General features: G+C 47.1%; 1 protein-coding gene across 2 annotated transcripts in view; it reads left to right on the top strand.

Moving 5' to 3' along the window:
- Positions 1-22,774, top strand: part of HECTD4 (HECT domain E3 ubiquitin protein ligase 4) — a 366,009-nt gene extending 343,235 nt beyond the window's left edge. For both annotated transcript variants that reach the window (XM_075323933.1, XM_075323925.1), the window contains exons 71-76: positions 2,844-2,947; positions 4,563-4,784; positions 18,518-18,684; positions 19,967-20,162; positions 20,244-20,466; positions 20,607-22,774. In XM_075323933.1, coding sequence (XP_075180048.1) covers positions 2,844-2,947; positions 4,563-4,784; positions 18,518-18,684; positions 19,967-20,162; positions 20,244-20,466; positions 20,607-20,743 — 1,049 coding nt within the window. In that variant the 3' untranslated portion in view covers positions 20,744-22,774. The remainder of the gene's footprint in view (positions 1-2,843; positions 2,948-4,562; positions 4,785-18,517; positions 18,685-19,966; positions 20,163-20,243; positions 20,467-20,606) is intronic.
- Positions 22,775-23,029: the final 255 nt, after the last annotated feature.

Raw genomic sequence — 23,029 nt, 5'->3', positions numbered from 1 at the left:
AACGGATAGAATGGAAAGAAGAGCTAAAGATAAACTAGCCCCTATTAGAAATGTTTGGAATCAATGGGTAGAGATTCTACCAAAATTGTATAACAGTGGTGAAAATGTAACTGTTGATGAGCAACTGGTGGCATTCCGAGGTAGGTGCCCATTCAGACAATATATACCAAGTAAGCCAGCAAAATATAGCATCAAGATCTGGACACTTTGCGACAGCAAAAGTTCATATGCTCTAAATGTTCAAGTGTACACTTGAAAAACCCCTGATGAAAGACCTGAAAAAAATCAGGGTATGCGTGTTGTTCTAGATTTGACTCATGGACTAAAAGGACAAAATGTCACATGTGACAACTTTTTTACATCCTATCAACTAGGCCAGATGTTGAAGAAAAAACAACTTACCATGCTGGGTACTATGAGAAAAAACAAACCTGAACTACCGCAAGGTATCCTTAGCAAGAGAGAGGTGTACAGTTCTACTTTTTATTTTTCTGGAAATACAATTGTTGTTTCTTATGTTCCAAAAAAACAAACAGGTAATTCTAATGAGCACAATGCACCATGACAATGCCGTAAGTGATAGAGAAGACAGAAAGCCTGACATTATTTTGGATTATAATGCCACAAAGGGAGCAGTTGATACTTTAGACCAAGCAATATCAACATATAAACGCAAAACCAATCGGTGGCCAATGATTTTATTTTATAACATACTGGACATTTCTGCATATAATGCATTTGTCTTATGGAGAGAAATCGACCCCGATTGGAACCGGAATAAGCTGCATAAAAGATTATTTCTTGAGGAATTGGGAAAATCCCTGGTGAGGCCATATATTGAGAGCAGAAAAGTGACCCCCAGAAGTGATGGAGCAACAGCCATTGTAAAAAGTGTCCAGCATGCTCAAGAAAGACTCCACATCCACGGCCTCCACCAGCACAGCTACCAGCAAAAAAAGGAAGAGATGTAGCTTCTGTCCATCTTCCTGTGACAATAAGACTAATCTGACATGTGCTGGATGTTCAAAATATCTGCGTAAAGGACATGTGTCTTATTATTGTGTTCAGTGTAAAAACGCATGAACATGTTCAGTTTATTCTTTTTTCTTTCTAAAAAGGTTGAAGTTTTTATGATTTTCCATTTGTTGATTTATAAAATTTGTTTTCAAAAAGTTAAATTTTATGTTTTAGTAATAGTAATGTAAAGCTTCTTTATTATTTGTGTGCAGAATGTCAACAATCGAAGATAATTGCAAAAAGCCTGTGTAACCTTTTTATGAAAAAAAATAATAATTAATATAATATAATTAATAATTGATTTTAAATGTTTCATTTGTTTATGATCAACCATGTTCACATACAGTATTTCAATGAAAAAAGTATTCAAATAAAACAATTAGAGTAGCTAAAAATCAAGAATTAATAGGTCGGGTCATATTGACCCGGGAACAGTACAAGTGTATAGCAAATGCGAACAGAACAGCAGGGTTAAGACCCTCTACGTAGATGGTAGAGGAAAGCTTTTCCAAAGGGCTTTTTACATAATAAAATATTCAGACACTCTTGCCGGTGTCACCTGTATGAATAAGGGTGCTACAGGGGGCTGAGAGGCATCACTACAGCACCTCTGTTATTGAGAACACAGACTTGCTGTAAATGGTGTTAAATATCCAAGACCTCCTGCCAACTACAACTCAAAAATATTTCCCAGATTCGTACATTCCTTAATTAAGAAGCAGCAAAAACCCCACGACTCCAGTTCAAAACCCTAACTATGACATAAAAAGCCATCCAAAACCTGTCTCCTCCTTACATCTGTGACCTAGTCTCTCGGTACCTACCTGCACGTAACCGCCGATCCTCACAAGATCTTATTTATTTTAATCAAGTTCATTTTTATTAACCAGCAAGGTACATAACACATATAAAACAGTCTATTTCCCCATAAGAACAGTTCAGAGGAAAAAGACCATCTTCAGTTACACATACATCTAAATTATCAAATAAACAAAAAAGTGCACCTGAAGTATATCTCAGTCATCAGTATGTGCTACAAGGAAAATGCATTCTTTCCGTATAGCTCCCATGAGATAAAATGCGCCGCATCCTATCCAGCAACCATATGTGTTTCAGAGATGGATAATTCCACCCTAGTCCAGTAGACCATTAACCAGTTATAAGAAGGACCTGATCTTCCATACTATCTTGTAGTAGTGACGATCCTCACAAGATCTCCTTCTCTACTCCCCTCTTATCTCCTCCTCCCACTATCGCATACAATATTTCTCCCGTGCATCCCCCATACTCTAGAACTCTAGAACTCTCTGCCCCAACATAACTCTCTGCCCCATAACATATACCCACCTTGGAAAGTGTCAAAAGGAACCTGAAGACCCACCTCTTCCGACAAGTCTACCACCTGCAGTAACCCTATGTCTACTATAGCGCCACGTGACCATGTCTGCCCTCACCTACTGTATCCTCACTCATCCTTTGTAGACTGTGAGCCCTCGTGGGCAGGGTCTTCTCTCCTCCTGTACCAGTGTGGGCCTTGGATTGTTTATGATTATTGCACTTGTCCAGATTATGTATACCCCTTTTCAGATGTAAAGCGACATGGAATTAATGGCACTGTTATAATAATAATCTGCCAATGGCTTTGAGAAATTATCCAAAATTTTAAAGGGGCATATATAAATATATATTTGCTAATAAAAGTATTACCAATCACCCATCATTAAAATAGTTTCCATTAGTATAAATATTCACCGTCAATTTCAAATATGCATCATTGGTAAAAATGAAAATAATATGTTTGTCTGTAATGGTGGATATGTTCTCAGGTGGTTCATTCCGGCATTTCCTCTGGCAAGTGTGTAAAGAACTGCAGAGCTCCTCCTTGTCCCTTCTGCTGCTGTGTCCCAGCTCTGCTGTTAATAAGAATAAGGTAGGACGTCAGGGAGATGCTTTGTAACCTCAACTTACTATAGAGCTGTGCAAGAAAAGCCCATGGAAAGCAATGTGTATTTTGTTAAAATATGATTTTCTGCTGGCATTTCATTTTAATATTCTAATACACATAGGGCCTGATACGTATAGGCTCAGATTCCTCAACAGAAGTCACAGAACAACTACGGTCTAGATGATGTGACGTGTAGGAGTCAGACACTCCTGATTTATTAATAGACGTCTTAATGAATCAGGCACGTTTTCATAGTTGCCGTGCGTCTTCTGCAAATCTTAATACATTCAGAGACTGTAGTAAGATTTCTAGTGTAAGGTATGCCACAACTTATGAGTTCGATGGGCTGTGGTACTATGCTTCCTTTCTGTCCCTTTCCTGATACTTTGGCAGAGCTGGGCAAAAGTGGAGTGAAAATGCCAAAAGTCACATTATTTTTGCACAGCCTCAAGTTGCACTAAAATTTTGCGACTTATAGAGTTTTTACACCAGATTTCTGGCGAAAACGCTTGGATGAATGGGGGCCTAAGAATGGTATCTTGCACGTCAGTCCCAGTGATGGGTGTGCAGAAGTAAACCATATTTAAGTCATTATGAAGCATATGCCGCTTAATGAATCAGACTCGTTTTATCACTGGTTTTCTTCTGTGTGCCGCTCTCACCAGAAATGTTACTATCATATGTGACTGGTGTAAGATAGCCACAATTTTTGATGAATTTATCGATCTGATTCTGCACACCCTGGTGGGATAAGCAAAAACCGTATACAGTATGATCGAATTGAGTTCAATTATACAAAATTGGAGAAAACCTCAAATTAAAATAATTACTTTTATTGATATGTATTAAAATTGAAAAAACATCCAGTGGTTATAAACACACAAGGACACATGAGAGGAGGAGCCAAATATATGGGATCCCTATAGCACCCTATGGGACCTTGCTCCTACCTGCCAACGGAGGGTATGACACCGTAAATGTTTTGGACGCCCTCGTTCCACGTCGGCTTATCTCACTGTGCCCTAGATAGTGAATTAAAATTATAATTACACTATAGATAGCCATATGGCAATATTGGAATATACAGAGTGTAAATTAATCACAATGTAAATGCAGAGTTGATAGCTAGGGCACAGTGACGGTAAGCAGACGTGGAACGGGGGCGCCCAAAACATTTACGGTGTCATACCCTCCGTTGGCAGGTAGGAGCAAGGTCCCTGGTGGGATAACACAAAAATTATCACAAAATTCGGGGCACAACTTGAAATTGCGAAACCTTTTGCAACTTTTCAGTGTTTTACATATAAAATTTGGTAAAAATCCTGATGAATCAGGGCCACAATTTGCATATGAAATAGCTGAGAACAATGGTTTATAGTGTTATTTCATGATACTTAGACTAGTACCACATGAGACTGGTTATAAGGGGGGATGTTCTGCATTAATAAGACCTGTAAAAACATGCATGTACATTTTATATAGTCCTGCCTACAAAAATAAAATCGATATTGTGATCATTGACACAAATGCTGTTTGAATAATACATTCTGACCTTATATATAAATATAATATATATGCTGTATGTGCTTGTGTTTTACAGGGGAAATACCTTCTTACTCCCACCCCTATAACCTATGCAGAGGAGCAGTTGCTCCATTTCTTTGGTCAGCTCCTGGGTATAGCTATCCGAGCCGACGTGCCCCTTCCTCTTGATCTCTTGCCTTGCTTTTGGAAGATGCTTGTGGGAGAACCTCTGGATCCTGAAACTGATCTCTATGAAGCTGATATTCTAACCTACAACTACATCAAGAAGTTTGAAAATGTAAATGCTCCAACTCGTGTCTATTTTTTTTTTTTTTTTTTTTTTTACATAAGGTGTTTGTCTCTTCCCTTGTGTATACGTAGCTTCCACACACAGAATATACACATCCCTGTAGTCTGAAGCAGACACATAGGGGCTTATTTATCCAGCTAAATGTGCCAGAATTCTGGTGTAAGGTGCGCCAAAAAACTGACTTTCATGACTTACACCTTATTTGCTTTAGACACTTTTTGCACCTTGTTAGACAAAGGTGTGTGGTTTCACTGAAAAGGGGCTTGGTGTTTTTGGGTTTTTTTTCTGTTTAAAGTGGACTTAAGTGTGATACGCTGGTCCAAACGTTTGGCACAAATTTCTGGCATAAAGTAAACCTAACTGGTGGGTGGTGTACGCTTATATTAGACAGTGAAAACTAGTGCAACTAGACACATTTATCAAACAGCATGAACTACTATGATAAATGTGACGCATTTTAAGACTGTCTACTCTAAGTTTGCACTGTCCGTAAAAAAATTAAGCAGTTTTGAGAAATGTCCCATTTTTTTGATAGTTTTTTCTTTGTTGCTCCATTGGGAGACCCAGACAATTGGGTGTATAGCTTCTGCCTCTGGAGGCCACACAAAGTATTACACTTTTAAAAAAGTGTAACCCCTCCCCTCTGCCTATACACCCTCCCGTGGACCACGGGCTCCTCAGTTTTATGCTTTGTGTGGAAGGAGGCACACATCCACTCATGCATTCTCATACATAGTTATGACGGATGGAAGAAAAGAGGACCCCTATGGGGTCCCCGGCATGCTCCCTTCTCACCCCACTATGTCGGCGGTGTTGTTAAGGTTAAGGTACCCATTTCAGGTACAGAGGCTGGAGCCACATGCCATCTCCTTCACCATCCCTTATGCGGCTCTGGGAGAAGTGGGAGCCTAAATGGTCATCCACGTTCTGGGACCGTGCTCCATCCGCAGCCCCTGGTGGAACCTGCCGGACCGGAGCTTCGTCACCCCCAGGGACCGGGCCCTGCAACTTTAAGGTACTCTGTGTCCCCATGTGGGGACTGTACAGGGAGCCTTCTCCCCGGAAGTCCCGCGGTAGTTCCGTCCGTTGTTTTTTTGGCGGACTTCCGCGCCCACCGTGCCTGCTTGTCGGGCACGGCCTTAAATTTAGTCCCCGGCTTTGCCGCGGCCTAGTCGCGAAAAATCCCGGGCCTGCCTGTCAGGGGTAAGGGCGGGATTACCGACATCACGTCGGCTTTGAGGGGCTGGAGCATCTTTGCATGTCTCCCTCCCCCTCATTGGCCACTATGGGACCTCCAGATTCCCGCTTTTTGCCGGCGCCGCCCACGGCTCCACGCCCCCCCTGAGAGCTCCGGCGGCCATTTTTGGCATTCTGCCGGTGTATGCTACTCAGCTGCAAAGCTCTACAGCTCCGGGGGATCCACGACCGGGAATCTGGAGGACACACCGCTCGTTAGCGGTTGGTGAGCCACACCGGTCACCCGGTGCTGGTCCCCCTAGGGTGCCGGGAGATAGAGATAGAGATAGAGATAGAGATAGAGATAGAGATAGAGATAGAGATAGATATATATATATATATATATATATATATATATAATATTATTATTATTTATTATTATAGCGCCATTTATTCCATGGCGCTTTACAAGTGAAAGAGGGTATACGTACAACAATCATTAACAGTACAAGACAGACTGGTATAGGAGGAGAGAGGACCCTGCCCGCGAGGGCTCACAGTCTACAGGGAATGGGTGATGGTACAATAGGCGAGGACAGAGCTGGTTGCGCAGTGGTCTACTGGGCTGAGGGCTATTGTAGGTTGTAGGCTTGTTGGAAGAGGTGGGTCTTGAGGTTCCTCTTGAAGCTTTCCACGGTAGGGGAGAGTCTGATGTGCTGAGGTAGAGCGTTCCAGAGTATGGGGGATGCACGGGAGAAATCTTGTACACGATTGTGGGAAGAGGAGATAAGAGAGGAGCAGAGAAGGAGATCTTGTGAGGATCTGAGGTTGCGTGCAGGTAGGTACCGGGAGACTAGGTCACAGATGTAGGGAGGAGACAGGTTGTGCATGGCTTTGTATGTCATGGTTAATGTTTTGAACTGGAGTCGTTGGGCGATGGGAAGCCAGTGAAGGGATTGGCAGAGTGGCGAGGCTGGGGAGTAGCGAGGGGAGAGGTGGATTAAGCGGGCTGCAGAGTTTAGGATAGATTGGAGGGGTGCAAGAGTGTTGGAAGGGAGGCATATATATAATATATATATATATATATATATATTCGGAAAGGCTGTATACCCTTTTCCCATATACCCTCAGTGGTCACTCTCCTAAGAGACACCGATTGCTTACAGCATGTCGTCCACAAGGAGCAAAGCCCCTAAGGCGGCCTGTACCTCTTGTAGGGCTATGTTGCCTGCGGGATCCACCTACCCTCACTGTGATCAATGCGCGACTCCTGCCACGCTTGCTCAACCGGAGCCTCGGGCACTTGTAGGCCCCTCGGCTCATGTAGATCCCCCTGCTCCCCCTGAGCAGTCAGCAGGGACAGAGAATCCATTGCACAGTCTATAGACAAATGGTCATCTAAGCTCCTTGAGGCATTGCAGTCCAGACCGGGCCCTTCACAGGCCCCGACCCCTGTTAGCTTGTCTACTCCAGGCCCTTCTCGGTGCGCGCCGCATGGCGCTCCCAGGATAGACCCTAGGTCCCAGGCGGAGGACTCCTGCCCGGATCGCAGCCCCAGGCCGGCTAAGCGGCCTCGCTGGGACTCTTCCCCGGCCTCCTCACGCTGCTCTGGATCCCAGCTTGAGGACTCTCAGGAAGACGAGGCGGACGTGGGAGCTCAGGGCTCTGACCCTGACTTCACCCTTAACCTTGATGCCCCTGAAGGGGACACCTTAGTAAATGATCTTATCTCGTCCATCAACGAGGTGTTGGATCTCTCACCCCCACCTCCTCCTGCAGAGGAGCCGGCTTCTCGGCAGGAGAAGCACCAATTTCGATTTCCCAAATGTACTCTCAATACGTTTTTTAATCACTCTAACTTCAGGGACACTGTCCAGAAGCCCAGAGCGGTTCCGGACAAGCGCCTTACTAAACGGCACACTGACACGCGTTACCGCTTTCCGCCTGAAGTCGTTAAGGGCTGGGCACACCCCCCCAAGGTGGATCCTCCAGTCTCTAGATTGGCCGCTAGGTCCGTTGTGTCTGTTGCCGATGGCTCATCCCTGAAGGATGCCACTGACAGACAGATAGAGCTCTTGGTGAAGTTCTATTTATGAGGCTACGGGCGCGTCTTTCGCCCCGGCCTTTGCGGCCGTGTGGGCTCTCCAAGCAATCTCGGCATGTCTGACTGAGATTAATGCCGCCACGCGGAATTCTGCTCCACATGTTTCATCCTTGACCTCTCAGGCATCAGCATTTTCGTCCTACGCCATGAACGCCGTACTGGACTCCGCTAGCTGTACGGCCGTGGCATCCGCTGACTCCGTGGCAGTCCACAGGGCCATGTGGCTGCGCGAATGGAAAGCAGACTCTGCCTCCACAAGGTTCTTAACTGGTTTGCCTTTTTCTGGTGACCGTTTGTTTGACGAACGGTTGGATGAGATTATTAAGGAATCCTCGGGAAAGGACTCCTCCTTACCCCAGTCCAATCCTAAGAAACCTCAGCAGAGGAAGATCAAATCGAGGTTTCGGTCCTTTCGTTCCTCCGCCAAGACCCAATCCTCTTCGTCCAACCGGCCGGAGAAAGGCCAGAGGAACTCCTATGCGTGGCGGTCCAAGTCACGCCCCCAAAAGGCCGCGGGAGGCACGGCCTCCAAGACGGCCTCCACATGACTCTCGTCCTCATCCAGCCACATCCTCGGTCGGTGGCAGGCTCTCCCGCTTTGGCGGCGCCTGGTGACCACACGTTCAAGACCGTTCGGTGAGAGACATTCTGTCTCATGGTTACAGGATAGAGTTCAAATCTCGACCTGCGGCTCGTTTCTCCACCACAGGGCTCAAGGAACCTGGACTCCAATAGAATCATCCCTTCAGATCAAAATCCTGGAGATAAGGGCAGTATATCTAGCCCTATTGGCTTTCCATCGGTGGCTGGAGGGCAGGCAGATCCGAATCCAGTCGGACAACGCCACTGCCGTCGCCTACATCAACCACCAAGGGGGCACTCGCAGTCGTCAAGCCTTCCAGAAAGTCCGGCGGATTCTGCAGTGGGTGGAAAACACAGACTCCACCATCTCCGCAGTTTACATCCCGGGCGTAGAAAACTGGGAAGCAGATTTTCTCAGTCGTCAGGGCATGGACGCGGGGGAATGGTCTCTTCATCCAGACGTGTTTCGAGAGATCTGCCGCCGCTGGGGAACGCCGGACGTTGATCTCATGGCGTCACGACACTACAACAAGGTCCCGGCCTTCATGGCACGGTCTCAGGATCACAGAGCTCTGGCCGCGGACGCTTTGGTCCAGGATTGGTCGCAGTTTCGGCTGCCTTATGTGTTTCCCCCTCTGGCGATGCTGCCCAGGGCACTACGCAAAATCCGGTCCGACTGCCGTCGTGCCATTCTCATCGCTCCAGACTGGCCGAGGCGGTCGTGGTATCCGGATCTGTGGCATCTCACGGTGGGTCAGACCGCCCAGACTTGCTGTCCCAAGGCCCGTTTTTCCATCTGAATTCTGTGGCCCTCAACCTGACTGTGTGGCCATTGAGTCCTGGCTCCTAGCGTCTTCAGGGTTATCTCAGGATGTAATTGCCACCATGAGACAAGCCTGGAAACCAACGTCCGCCAAGATCTATCACAGGACTTGGCAAATCTTCTTATCCTGGTGCTCTGATAATGGTTTTTTCTCCATGGCCGTTTGCCTTACCCACATTTCTTTCATTCCTACAATTTGGAATGGATATGGGTTTGTCCCTCGGCTCTCTCAAGGGCCAAGTGTCGGCGCTCTCCGTGTTTTTTCAAACGCGACTAGCCAGACTTCCGCAGGTCCGCACGTTCCTGCAGGGGGTTTGCCACATGGTCCCACCTTACAAACGTCCGTTGGAACCTTGGGATCTTAACAGGGTCCTGACGGCTCTTCAAAAGCCGCCTTTTGAGCCGTTGCGGGATGTCTCTCTCTCCCGTCTTTCTCAGAAGGTGGCCTTCCTGGTTGCAGTCACATCACTTCGGAGAGTGTCTGAGCTTGCAGCGCTGTCATGCAAATCTCCTTTCCTGGTTTTCCACCAGGATAAGGTGGTTCTGCGTCCTGTCTCGGAATTCCTCCCTAAGGTGGTATCCTCTTTTCATCTAAATCAGGATATCTCCTTGCCTTCCTTTTTGCCCTAATCCAATTCACCAGTGTGAGAAGGATTTGCACTCTTTGGATCTAGTGAGAGCACTCCGGATCTACGTGTCTCGCACGGCGCCCCTGCGCCGTTCAGACGCGCTCTTTGGCCTTGTCGCTGGCCAGCGTAAGTGCGCTCAGGCCTCCAAGTCCACCTTGGCTAGGTGGATCTAGGAACCGATTCCCGAGGCCTACCGTACTTCTGGGCTTCCGCCCCCTTCAGGGTTGAAAGCCCATTCTACCAGAGCCGTAGGTGCGTCCTGGGCATTGCGGCACCGGGCGACGGCTCAGCAGGTGTGTCAGGCAGCTATGTGGTCTAGTCTGCACACTTTCACGAAGCACTATCAAGTGCATACCTATGCTTCGGCAGACGCCAGTCTAGGTAGGCGAGTCCTCCAGGCGGCGGTGGCCCACCTGTAAGAGGGGGCCGTTTCCGGCTCTTTCTATTGGGGTATTGGTTTACCCACCCAGGGACTGCTCTTGGACGTCCCAATTGTCTGGGTCTCCCAATGGAGCGACAAAGAAAAGGGGAATTTTGTTTACTTACCGTAAATTCCTTTTCTTCTAGCTCCTATTGGGAGACCCAGCACCCGCCCCTGTGCCCTTCGGGCTGGTTGTTCTTTTGTGTACACGTTGTTGATGTTGATTTTTTCTTTTGGTTCATGGTCTTCAGTTCTCCGAACATCCTTCGGATTGAATTTGCTCTAGACCATTTATAAGTTTTCTCCTTCCTGCTTTTGCACCAAACTGAGGAGCCCGTGGTCCACGGGAGGGTGTATAGGCAGAGGGGAGGGGTTACACTTTTTTAAAAGTGTAATACTTTGTGTGGCCTCCAGAGGCAGAAGCTATACACCCAATTGTCTGGGTCTCCCAATAGGAGCTAGAAGAAAAGGAATTTACGGTAAGTAAACAAAATTCCCCTTTTTTAGTAATCAATTAGATTTCCCCATCTGACAAAATTTTAAAAAAATACAAGGAAAAGCTTCCCGACTACAGGCTTAAATTGTTGCCTAATGTTTAGGCAGGTCAAGTCCTAATGAAGGCAATGCCTGTGTGCTCCAGCGTACCATGATATTCTAGATAAACGCTGGTTGCTTTGTAGCCATAGTTGGCCTCCTTTTATTTATGAGAAGGAGCAGCTGACATTCATAGATGTATACGCATTCCCGACATTAAAGCACCGGTCCAAGTGTTTTTGGGGGGGTGGGGGTTGCGTTGGAGTGGCACTTTAACACTAGAACTACTGGACTCGTGACACCTATATAGAAATACATGGTGCAAAGTAGTCAAAATGACTACCTCAGTAGTTCTAATGTTAATTAATAAAGGGCGGCTTTGCACACTACGACATCGCAGGTGCGATGTCGGTGGGGTCAAATCGAAAGTGACGCACATCCGGCGTCACTTGCGATGTCGTAGTGTGTAAATCCTAGATGATACGATAAACGAGCGTAAAAGCGTCGTTATCGTATCATCGTTGCAAGCTCCGACTTTTCCAAAATTTTGCTGCAGTGATGGTACGATGCTGTTCCTCGTTCCTGCGGCAGCACACATCGCTGTGTGTTACGCCGCAGGAGCGAGGAACTTCACCTTACCTGCCACCGGCGGCTCTACGGAAGGAAGGAGGTGGGCGGGATGTTTACATCCTGCTCATCTCCGCCCCTCCGCCGCTATTGGCCGCCTGCCGTGTGACGTCGCTATGATGCTGCACGACCCGCCCCCTTAGGAAGGAGGCGGGTCGCCGGCCAGAGCGACGGTCGCAGGGCAGGTGAGTGCATGTGAAGCTGGCGTAGCGATAATTTTCGCTATGCCAGCTATCACAAGATATCGTACCTGCGACGGGGGCGGGGACTATCGCGTGCGACATCGCAGCATCAGCTTGCAATGTCGCAACGTGCAAAGCCCGCCTAAGTCTCCTGTCATATACTCACCATCCAGCGGCTTCATCTTTTACCGACGCTGCTCTGGTTTTGTGCTGCCATCTTGTGACTGTAACTTCTGACTGTCCAAAAGTCAGAAGTTAAATCACAAGCTCCCTGTGCATGTCTATGCAAGCCATAATGGGGCTCGCATAGATTTGAGTTGTGACCTCTAGTGCGCTCCATGAATCTGGAGCTGCTGACAGGTCACAGAGGAGACCGACCGAACGGCAGAGATAGAAGATGACGATAACAGAGGGCAAGTGTATGACAGGGGTCAGGGAACTTATCTTTAAAGTACCACTCCAGCAGCGCAATAAAAAAAACACTTTGCTTTAACCACATTGAACGCTGCATGGATTTACTAGAATATTGTTGTGTGTCAGGACATTACATAACATCGGTGCGCAGTCTCACTAATGCTTTGTGGCTGGATTGATATCAGTACCGTGTTGTATGCTGGGTATAGTGATTTCTCTGACGCCTCATTGGGGGACACAGGACCATGGGTGTTATGCTGCCTATCCATAGGAGGACACTAAGTAGATGCAAAAGCATAGCTCCTCCTCTGCAGTATACACCCCCTGGCCGGGCCAGGCAAGCCCAGTTTTAGCTTAGTGTCTGTAGGAGGCACTTCCTTTCAAGGTTTGTTATTTTTTGAGGGCGACGGTTTCCTTTTGGGACCGATCTCCACTACCATCAACGGGTGGGAACGTGAAGCGTTGCCTACACGTACCCCCCTCCCGCGACGCTGGATCCTGGGCTGGACGACGGGTTCCACAGACACCGATTTTCCAAAGCCCAGGGTAGAGTCCTGTGCCCTATAGCCCAATCCTCAGCCCCTCTCCGCAGGCTCTGAGATGAAGATGGCACTGATTCCTCAGCCCCTCTCCGCAGGCTCTGAGATGAAGATGGCACTGATTCCTCAGCCCCTCTCCGCAGGCTCTGAGATGAAGATGGCACTAATTCCTCAGCCCCTCTCTGCAGGCTCTGAGTTGAATATGACACCGACACAGCAAGCTGGCCCTGCTATTTTCACTGCCTGGAAAGCAGTGTTTTAAGGTGAGATCCCCCTGACTGGTTTCCCATACAAAGGGAGAAAAGACGCTGCAGGGAAGGTTCCCAGGACATTTACAGTATTTATGTGCAAGGAGCAAGGATCCTGCACACACAGTGTTAACTTTCTCTAGCTTGCTGGCTGGAGGAGGGGGAAGTTCTGCTGTTTGCAGAAAGTCTTGCAGATAATTTCCCGTGGCAGGGGGAGGACCCAGGGCTCAGGGACTCACGCTGTGTATTATCTGCTCTGTTTTTTTGCTCCAGCAAAAGCTGGCTGATAACAAACTGTGTGCTGACTGTAGGGAGAGGGAGGAAAACTCAGAAGCTCCCTTCCCGCCGTTTTTTACTACCCACAGCAGGGGGGGGGCACACTGACTCATCTTCCCACTCTTTTAGCGCTAAGCCTTGCCCCCACGGGCGCGATAAGCCCCGCCCCCAGGGAAGCGTGCGAGATCTTCATACAGCTTAATCCTTCCTGAGGACAGGGCTATCGGCTGATTCTGGTGAGGTGCTTGCTATCAATTGTAGCTCTGCTGAGCATTGCTCCCCCTCCTGGCATACTCCTATTAGGAACATGCAGAAATCTAAGGGCACTAAGAGTACTAAGGCCCACATAGTCTATTACTCAGTCTGCACTGCCAGCCACGCTGTGCTACCACGTAAACACACCTCTTCTCTCTGTGAGTCCTGTGCCCCTATAGCCCCCCAAGACCCCCCTGCCACCACCGCCGCAACAGTCAGCCCAGAGCCAAGGGCTCCCAGCCCACCGGAATGGGCACAGTTTCTATCCCAATCCATGGGAAAAACTGTCACAGAACCTGGTGCTGGCTATGCAATGTCGTCCTCCACACCCTTCTGGGTCCCTGGACGGAACGCAGCCTGAGGATACCCCCTATGGAGGATCCTTCTGAGGTAATCCGGGCACATGCTTCACCGATTGCAGGGGCTCTCCTACACGCTCCACAGCTTCTGAAGAGCTGGAGGAGGGAGAATGCTGTTTGTACCAGGAGGATTCCTTGGTTTCATCACCCCCAGATGATCAAACTGCAATAGACTCCCTTATAGCAGCAATCAACCAAACTCTGCATGTGGAGGATCCCCCATCCACTACCACTGACCATGCAGTCTCCTTTAAGAGGGCAAGGAAACCCCAAAAGGTTTTCGCTGATCACCCAGAGTTTACGGATATCTTCACAAAGGGAGAAGCCTGACAGGCGCTTCGGTAACCGAAAACTCATGGAGTCCCGGTACCGTTTTGCCTCACCTGCCCCTAAGGGCTGGGCCGATGGTTCTTCCATCAAGGACCTGACAGACAGGTGGAGAACCTCGCCCGCTCTGCCTTTGAGGCTGCGGGTTCCTCCCTCTCGCCCTCCTTTGCCTCTGTGTGAGTCGCAAAGGCGATCTCGGTCTGGGCAGAATCCCTTAACACTTTGCTTGAGGAATCCCAGTTCACTCAGACCTTCACAGAGGTAACAGCTCAAATGGCCGCTGCGGCGGAGTACCTCATCCAGGCCTCCATGGACGCTGCTACCTGCGCAGCGTTTGCCGCCTCAAATACCATAGCCATCCGTAGAGCTCTCTGGCTCCGACAATGGCGAGCGGACTCTGCCTCCAAGAAGTCTCTCACGGGCCTTCCTTTTTTTCCAGATCGATTGTTTGGCGAACGTCTAGACAAGCTCATTTCTGACGCCACGGGAGGAAAGAGTACCTCCCTCCCCCAGCTGAAGTCCAGGACGCCCTTCTCCAGACGTCCACAGTCCTCGTTCCGCTCCTTTTGGAACTCATTTGGTTGGTCGACATTCCGTGCTGTCCCCGCCACCAGCCGCGGACTACGCAGGGACAGACCTTCTCAGCTTTCCCCGAAACCCACTTCGTCATGGCAGCCTAGACTGAAACACTCCAGGTCTAGGGAGACTCGGCCACGACGTTTCCCCCCCTCATGACTCCTTCGGCGCCCCGGAAGACATACTCCTTGTAGGAGGTCGACTGCGGCTCTTTCAACACATCTGGGCTGCCGCCTCAGACGACAAATGGGTGCAAGACCTTGTGTCTTCCGGTTACCACATAGAATTTCGGACCCGACCCGAGTCGGTTCTTTCTCTCAAACCCCCCAAAGACTCGAAAACGATGCAAAGTTTTTTTTTTTAAGCAATCCACTCGCTCCAAACAGCAGGAGTAATAATACCTGTCCCAGACGACGAGATGTTCAGGGGGTTTTATTCCAACCTCTTTGTGGTCCCCAAAAAGGATGGGTCAGTTCGACCCATCCTGGACCTCAAACACCTAAACAAACGTGCACGTACGGAGATTCAGAATGGAGTCCCTAAGGTCCATTATTGCATCCATGGTCGAAGGGGAATTCCTCGCCTCCATAGACATCAAGGACGCGTATCTGCACATACCCATCGTCCCAGATCACCAAAAGTTCCTCCGCTTCGCAGTTCAGGACTCCCACTTTCAATTCGTAGCTCTACCCTTCGGCCTTGCCACCGCACCAAGGGTCTTCACCAAAGTCATGGCGGCCGCCATGAGCGTCCTTCACGCCAGGGGAGTAGTCGTTCTGCCTTACTTGGACGACCTCCTCATCAAGGCCCCCTCCTTCCGCGACTGCTCAACCAGCGTACAGATCACTGTGGACACCCTATCCCGCTTAGGGTGGCTAGTGAATCTGGACAAATCATCCCCGATCCCATCACGATCCATCACCTTCCTGGGCATGTCCCTGGACACCCGTCGGGGCTTGATCCTTCTCCCTCAGGACAAGGCGTTCGCTCTTCAACGAGCGGTACGCTGCCTTCTACGTCCTCCGTCTCGCTCCATTCGATTCAGCATGAAAGTGCTCGGCAGGATGGTGGCGGCTATGGAAGCAGTACCCTTTGCTCAACTGCAACTCCGCCCACTGCAGCTAGCCCTTCTAGTGGCCTGGGACAAGAGCCCCTTCTCCCTGGACAGACATCTTCACCTACCGCCTTCAGTCAGGTACGCACTCCGCTGGTGGCTTCGGTCCTCTACCCTATTGAAGGGGAGATCTTTTCTCCCAGCGAACTGGCTGGTCCGGACCACGGACGCCAGCCTTCTAGGCTGGGGAGCAGTGTACCGGCACCACACTGCTCAAGGACGTTGGACGTCCCAGGAGTCTTTCCTTCCCATCAACATCCTGAAACTCCGCGCGATCTTCCTCGCGCTCAGAGCGTTCAGCCCCCTGCTAGCGGATTGTCAGATTCGAGTCCAATCGGACTATGCGACAGCTGTAGCCTATATCAATCGGCAGGGGGGCACCTGCAGCAAAGCGGCTTGTCTCGAGGCCCACAAGATCCTCAGCTGGGCCGAATCGACGGGATCAGTGATATCAGCGGTACACATACCGGGGGTAGAGAACTGGGCAGCAGACTTTGAGTCGCCAAGGCCTGGCTGCCGGAGAATGGTCCCTCCACTCAGATGTGTTTCTACACATCTGCACTCGCTGGGGGCACACCAGACGTGGACCTAATGGCCTCAAGGTTGAATGCAAAGGTACCCGCGTTCATAGTCAGGTCACGCGACCCGCAGTCCATCGGCGCGGATGCTCTAGTCTGCTCCTGGCACCACTTCCGCCTGCCTTACATATTTCCACCTCTACCCCTGCTGCCGCGGGTAATCAGGAAGATCAAGGCACAGGGAGTCCCAGTGATACTGATAGCACCGGACTGGCCCAGGCGCGCCTGGTACGCCGAATTAGTACAAATGCTCACAGACGCACCGTGGCGCCTTCCAGACATCCAAGACTTGCTGACCCAAGGGCCTATTTCCCATCAGAACTCCAGAGCCCTGAAGCTGACGGCATGGCCATTGAGACCTGGGTTTTTAACAAGAGTGGGATTCTCCCCCACGGTTATTTCCACCATGATCAGCGCCCGAAAGCCTGCTTCATCCCGCATTTACCACCGTACGTGGAAAATCTTCCTTTCATGGTGCAGGGAAACTAACGTCCAGCCTATGCCTCTGGCCATCCCCAGAATTCTCGATTTTCTACAGTCTGGCTTGCAAGCGGGGTTGGCTCTCAGTTCCCTTAAAGGGTAGGTCTCAGCGCTCTCAATCTTCTACCAATGCCGCCTGGCTCAAAAACCGCAAGTCAAGACCTTCCTCCAGGGTATTTCCCATCTAGTTCCCCCTTACAAATGGCCGCTGGAACCATGGGACCTCAACCTCGTTCTGGACGGTCTTCAGAGGTCTCCTTTTGAACCTCTCAAGGAATCCTCCCTTGCTCTTCTGTCCTGGAAGGTAACATTCTTAGTGGCAATTATGTCCATCAGATGGGTTTCGGAGCTGGCAGCACTCTCTTGCCGCGAGCCTTTTCTGATCTTTCACCAGGACAAGGTGGTTCTGCGCCCTCTCCCAGATTTCCTTCCAAAGGTTGTTACCCCGTTTCATTTGAACGAGGACATTGTCCTGCCTTCCTTTTGTCCACCCCCAGTTCATAGGGTGGAAAGGTCTCTGCATTCGTCAGACCTCGTCAGAGCTCTCAGATATTATATATCCAGGACAGCCCCCTTTAGGAAAACGGATTCTTTGTTCATCATTCCTGAGGGGCCTAAGAAGGGACAGGCAGCTTCAAAGGCAACGCTGGCTCGCTGGATTCGCTCTGCGATCCATGAAGTCTACCGCTTGCAACTCAAGCCCAATCCTAGTGGGCTGCGGGCTCATTCCACGCGAGCAGTTGGCGCTTCGTGGGCCATTCGGCATCAGGCTTCAGTGGAACAGGTGTGTAAAGCTGTGACCTGGTCTAACCTACACACGTTTTCAAAGCATTACAGAGTCCATACCCAGGCTTCAACTGAGGCAAATCTGGGTAGGAAAATTCTGCAAACAGCAGTAGAGCACCTCTCTCAGTAGGCGCTCCAGGCTGTCCGGGACTGGTTCCTAGTCCTTGGGTTGTGTTGTATTCTTTTGTTTCCCACTCATGGACTGTTTTAGGACGTCCCATGGTCCTGTGTCCCCCAATGAGGCGTCAGAGAAAACGGATTTTTGTGTACTCACCGTAAAATCGTTTTCTCTTAGCCATCATTGGGGGACATAGCATCCACCCTGTTGCCCTGCGGGGCCTTGGTTCTCTCAGTACCTTATTTGGTTATGACTCTCTTTTTCTCATATTCCTCTGTTGAGGTAAGTTTTTACTGTTTTTTTCTCCTACTGCTTGTGTACTAAAACTGAGCTTGCCTGGCCCGGCCAGGGGGTGTATACTGCAGAGGAGGAGCTATGCTTTTGCATCTACTTAGTGTCCTCCTATGGATAGGCAGCATAACACCCATGGTCCTGTGTCCCCCAATGATGGCTAAGAGAAAACGATTTTACGGTGAGTACACAAAAATCCGTTTTTATTCTCCTCTTTATGTGTATTTGTTATCTGATAAATGAGAGTCACGACTTTAGTCTGTCACTTGTCCATTTTCATAGGTAAATGATGAAGCTGAACTGGAAGCTCTCTGCGGTGAAATAGCATCACAGCATCTTCCTACGGAGAGCCCAGAGTCCCCCAACAAGCCAAGCTGTAAATTTACTTATCCAACTATGACTGGGGAGGAGGTGGAGCTGTGTGCAAATGGAAGACACATTCCTGTTATGTGAGTACCTGATGCAATGACCGTTAAAAGGGGTCACTAAAGGGAACCTGTTATTAGACTCCTTATGCCTGAACTGTGGGCAGCATGAATCTGAACCTGACAGTGCGAGTCCATCCAGATATATTTTACCCTAAAACAGTGCGGCCAGGGACTTTATGGATAAACCTTACTAGTTTGAGGATGTTTCTGCCTGAAATTCCCCACACTGCTTTTGTTGATTGTCAGCTCTCTTCTTATGTACAATCAACTGTGACTGCAGGGAGAAGAATGCAGGGAGCCATGTTAAACTAGTCAGGTCTTTCCATACAATCTCCAGCCATCTTTTCAATCTGTTTTCTCTAAATTGGCGCAGTGCAGCTTGGTGCAATTGCCAGGCTCTGATTTATTCTCATGTCATTAGGAGAACATGAATCTAATGACAGATACCACTTTAGAAATCCTCAGATTTAATAGCAATAACAATATATATTGCCCAAGTTTACCTATAGAGCATTTCTTACACTTTAGGGGAGACACTTCCAGTGGAAGTCCTATCCTTAATTCTTTCTTAGATACCTGATGCCTTTATCCTATAGCCATCAAATATCTGTAGAGACAATGACATTTACCAACCAGTAAATACCAATACTGACAAAAACCAATACTGACACATTGCACTGTGACATCTCCTAACTGTGATGATATGGGGACCTGAATTAGATTAGTGATAGTTGTATTTCTTCATGTATGTGGGGGGCAGGATGGGTCATACATGAATTAAAAAAGCATTGCTTGTACCTGGTGAGAGTCTGGACATTTAAGAAGACCTAGACTAGTGCAGTATTTTATTGCAGGATAGCAAATATTTCCAGGTACAATTTATAATTGAGACGATTATTACCACCTGGTTAATGTCCTGGATTTTATTTGTTAGGTCCAGATGGTTTGGCTGGCTGCATGAAGCTGAAATTGCACTCTATGTGATGGACAATTGCCATACCATTTTGCTTTACAATCGCTGCCTTTTGCCACCATGGTGCTTTGAGCACCGCCGCCGCACTGTACTTACCTTTTAGGCTGCTCTAATTTTATTTATTTATTTTCAGAATTTTATCCAAGTTGAATAAATTAGATTGAAAACCCTTTTAATGTTATGGTACTGCACATAATCACCTAAATTTAGAAATATGTTCAAAATTAGTGTAAATGTCATTTTTGGAAAAGTACCTCATTTGTTTTCAAGAGCATATGAAAATACAATCTAAAAGTTTTGATTAAATGTATGTATGGATTTATATTACAGCTGGGAGAACAAAGATATATACGCAGTAGGAATCCGAAATTTGCGTATGCGTGAGTTAAAAAACCAGGAATGTATGAATGCCGTACGTGCTGGTCTGGGCTCGATCATTCCCCTGCAGCTTCTAACCAGCCTAACAGCCCTAGAGATGGAGCTCAGAACATGTGGGCTACCATTTATCAATCTGGAGTTTTTAAAGGTATGGGTCTTACAAAGCTGGCAAGATTAGGCCACAGAACTGTGAATTATTTCAATGCTTTATTCCTTTGTCCTGTTTTAGGCTCACACTATGTATCAAGTCGGTCTAATGGAGACTGATCCGCACATTGAGTTTTTCTGGTGTGCTTTGGAGATGTTTACTCAGGAAGAACTTTGTAAGTTCATCAAATTTGCCTGCAATCAGGAGCGCATACCCTTCACATGCCCTTGTAAAGATGGGGGACCAGATACAGCACATGTTCCTCCATACCCCATGAAGATTGCACCACCTGATGGAGCAACAGGTAAGCACAGACATGTGACTGTAAGGTCTTCTGTGTCTTAATATTTCATTGTGTAGTGCTGTTGTCTATGCACAGAACATCATAGATCCTATATTACTAGCTGATAATTAACTAAACTAATTAAAAAATATCTTTTGCAGGTTCTCCAGATTCCAGATACATTCGTGTGGAAACCTGCATGTTCATGATAAAGCTGCCGCAGTACTCTTCCCTCGAGATCATGCTGGAGAAACTGAGGCATGCCATTCATTATCGAGAGGACCCACTCAGTGGTTGAGCCATTCTCCAAGGAGAAATGGGAAAAGATTGGACTGTTGATTTGGGAGCCCTTACAGCTCACAAGCTTACCCCATGGACAGAACGCTGAAGATTATTGAACTTTTTGTTTTGTTCTGCCCAAACCTGCACATTTACCTTTGTATCTGTGAAGTCTCTGGTGGGGTTTTTGCCTTGTTTGTGAATCGTTTGTAGAATAATTTTAGTACTGATGTGAGCAGATGACTTGATTTACCCCTCGGATACTACAGAAGACTCTCTGAACTCTTGATGTTTGGGGCATAAGTTAAAAAATATATATAGTTATTTTATACATTGAATGGAGGAACATGAACAAATGAAAACTAGGTTATCTGTAAATAAGAATACACAACTTTAATATAATTTAATGATAAATTATTTCCAGAGTACAGGAATGTAACACACTGGATATAGAGCTGTGAAAAAGAGTTTATATTTTTATTTTAGTTATGTTGCTCAATAGTATTTAAGTTCTTCTAGTTCTAATAAGCACTGGATACTGCTGGCTGTGAACAGTCCCATGCGAAAGGGAATTCACAATTTAATTTTCTGAGCTTTCCTCGGTATATATAAGAGCACGAGCTGCACCGGAACTTTTTTTATTATTATTTAAACTATTGGTTTCATTTTGAGTTTGCTAGTTTATTTTTAGGCTGTGAGGGGTTCAGCTGATGGTGAACATTCACTGGAGAACTTGAATTTGTGGCCTTATGCTGGGGAGAATTGGAAGATGTTGGAGCACATGCAGACGTCTACACAACGCGCTGTATTCATTAAGGGCTCGGACCATATGCAGCACGGAAATTGCAGAAGCCCCTCCAAATTTTTGATTATCATAAGAACATGACATTACAATTGTCGATGGAAATGTTACTTTTCTAAAAGAGTTTTCTATTGGATGAACAAGTGAAGGATTTGAGTTTATGGTACAGATCAGAGCTGGCCGGAAGTATTATGCAATCACCCATCATGTGGATTAGCTAAATTAATATTTATGACTTGTTCCCAATAATTGAGTAAAACATAGTAACACCATAGACCGAATGGAGCAGCATTGCACTAACCCTGTCAGGAATAAATACCTTGTTTTCCAGTAAATGTATTACCTCTTGGTGCATTTTAATATAAGAAATATATTTTAGTGTGAAGGTGCACCTTAATTAGATGAGTTGTATTTGTTAATCCCATCTTCATAGAATATTGGTGCATACAATCCCTTGCTACGAAGATGATGTCTAATCTCAATGATGATGGGAAACATTTAGTTGATGCTTTATTATAATTCACTCTTTGGACACTTCTGAGTGACAGCAGCCAACTCAGATATGATTGCATATGCAGGGATACTTAATAGCTTTCTATGCAGAGACCCCAGTGTAGCTTGGCAGCGATAAGTCCATTTTCTGCTTTCACATTATACTCGCCCTTTTATGATGCTGCTGCTATTCAACTTGTAAGGCATCCATAAGTGGTGGCTGTTCAGACATAACCCAGAATATTAGTGCTGCCATTTTCTTGTTAAAAAGTTCATATGATCTAGTCAGTGTTGAGTAATAACATGGGCAATCGAGAGGCATCCGCTAAGGAAACTGAGATCTGAAAGCCTTAATCTAGAAATGAGAAGGGGGCTAACAGCCAGAACTGCTGCTTTTCTCCAACACTACAGTCCCAAATAAACCCCACCAGTCTTGCCAAATACAAGGCTTATCATAATGGCACTACAGTTGGAGAGTGGCCTACCCAACAGAAAAACACTTTACCAATGGGTCTTAGTGCAACATATCTTCTTTTCAAGCCCTAATTAAAGGTTGCTGTACAGTTGATGTATATTTATTATTGCAGTTATCCATGGTTGCATTTAATAAATCCTTTAACGCAATGCCATTCCCCTTGTCTGTACCGGTATTAAAAAAAAAATAAAAATAAATAAAAACTGAAAAAAATGCTGTATAAATGAAGCATACTAAACAAGGAAAGTGTCATGAGAATAAAAAAAATGATTTTGAATGTCCTCCAGTTTGACTTGATTCTTATTGCATACATTAACAGTAGAGGTTGGGGAAAAAAAGTGTACTTGCCATAAATATATATAGCTAAATACATAAGGAGTGTATTTGCATATTTAAATCTACAATATGATTTTTCAAAAAAAAGCGAATCCCATTTCCATCCAAGAAAATCTCAGCCAAAGCTCAGGTAAAAGGTGCTTTCAACCCTTCCAGAGCAACCTACCCCTCTGGATTATAAGCTAGGAAAATACCACCCT

Source organism: Anomaloglossus baeobatrachus, chromosome 1 (genome assembly GCF_048569485.1).
Source record: "Anomaloglossus baeobatrachus isolate aAnoBae1 chromosome 1, aAnoBae1.hap1, whole genome shotgun sequence".
Taxonomy (NCBI): domain Eukaryota; kingdom Metazoa; phylum Chordata; class Amphibia; order Anura; family Aromobatidae; genus Anomaloglossus; species Anomaloglossus baeobatrachus.
The sequence above is the reverse complement of the archived record's forward strand: the minus strand, read 5'-3'. Positions and strand labels throughout refer to the sequence as shown.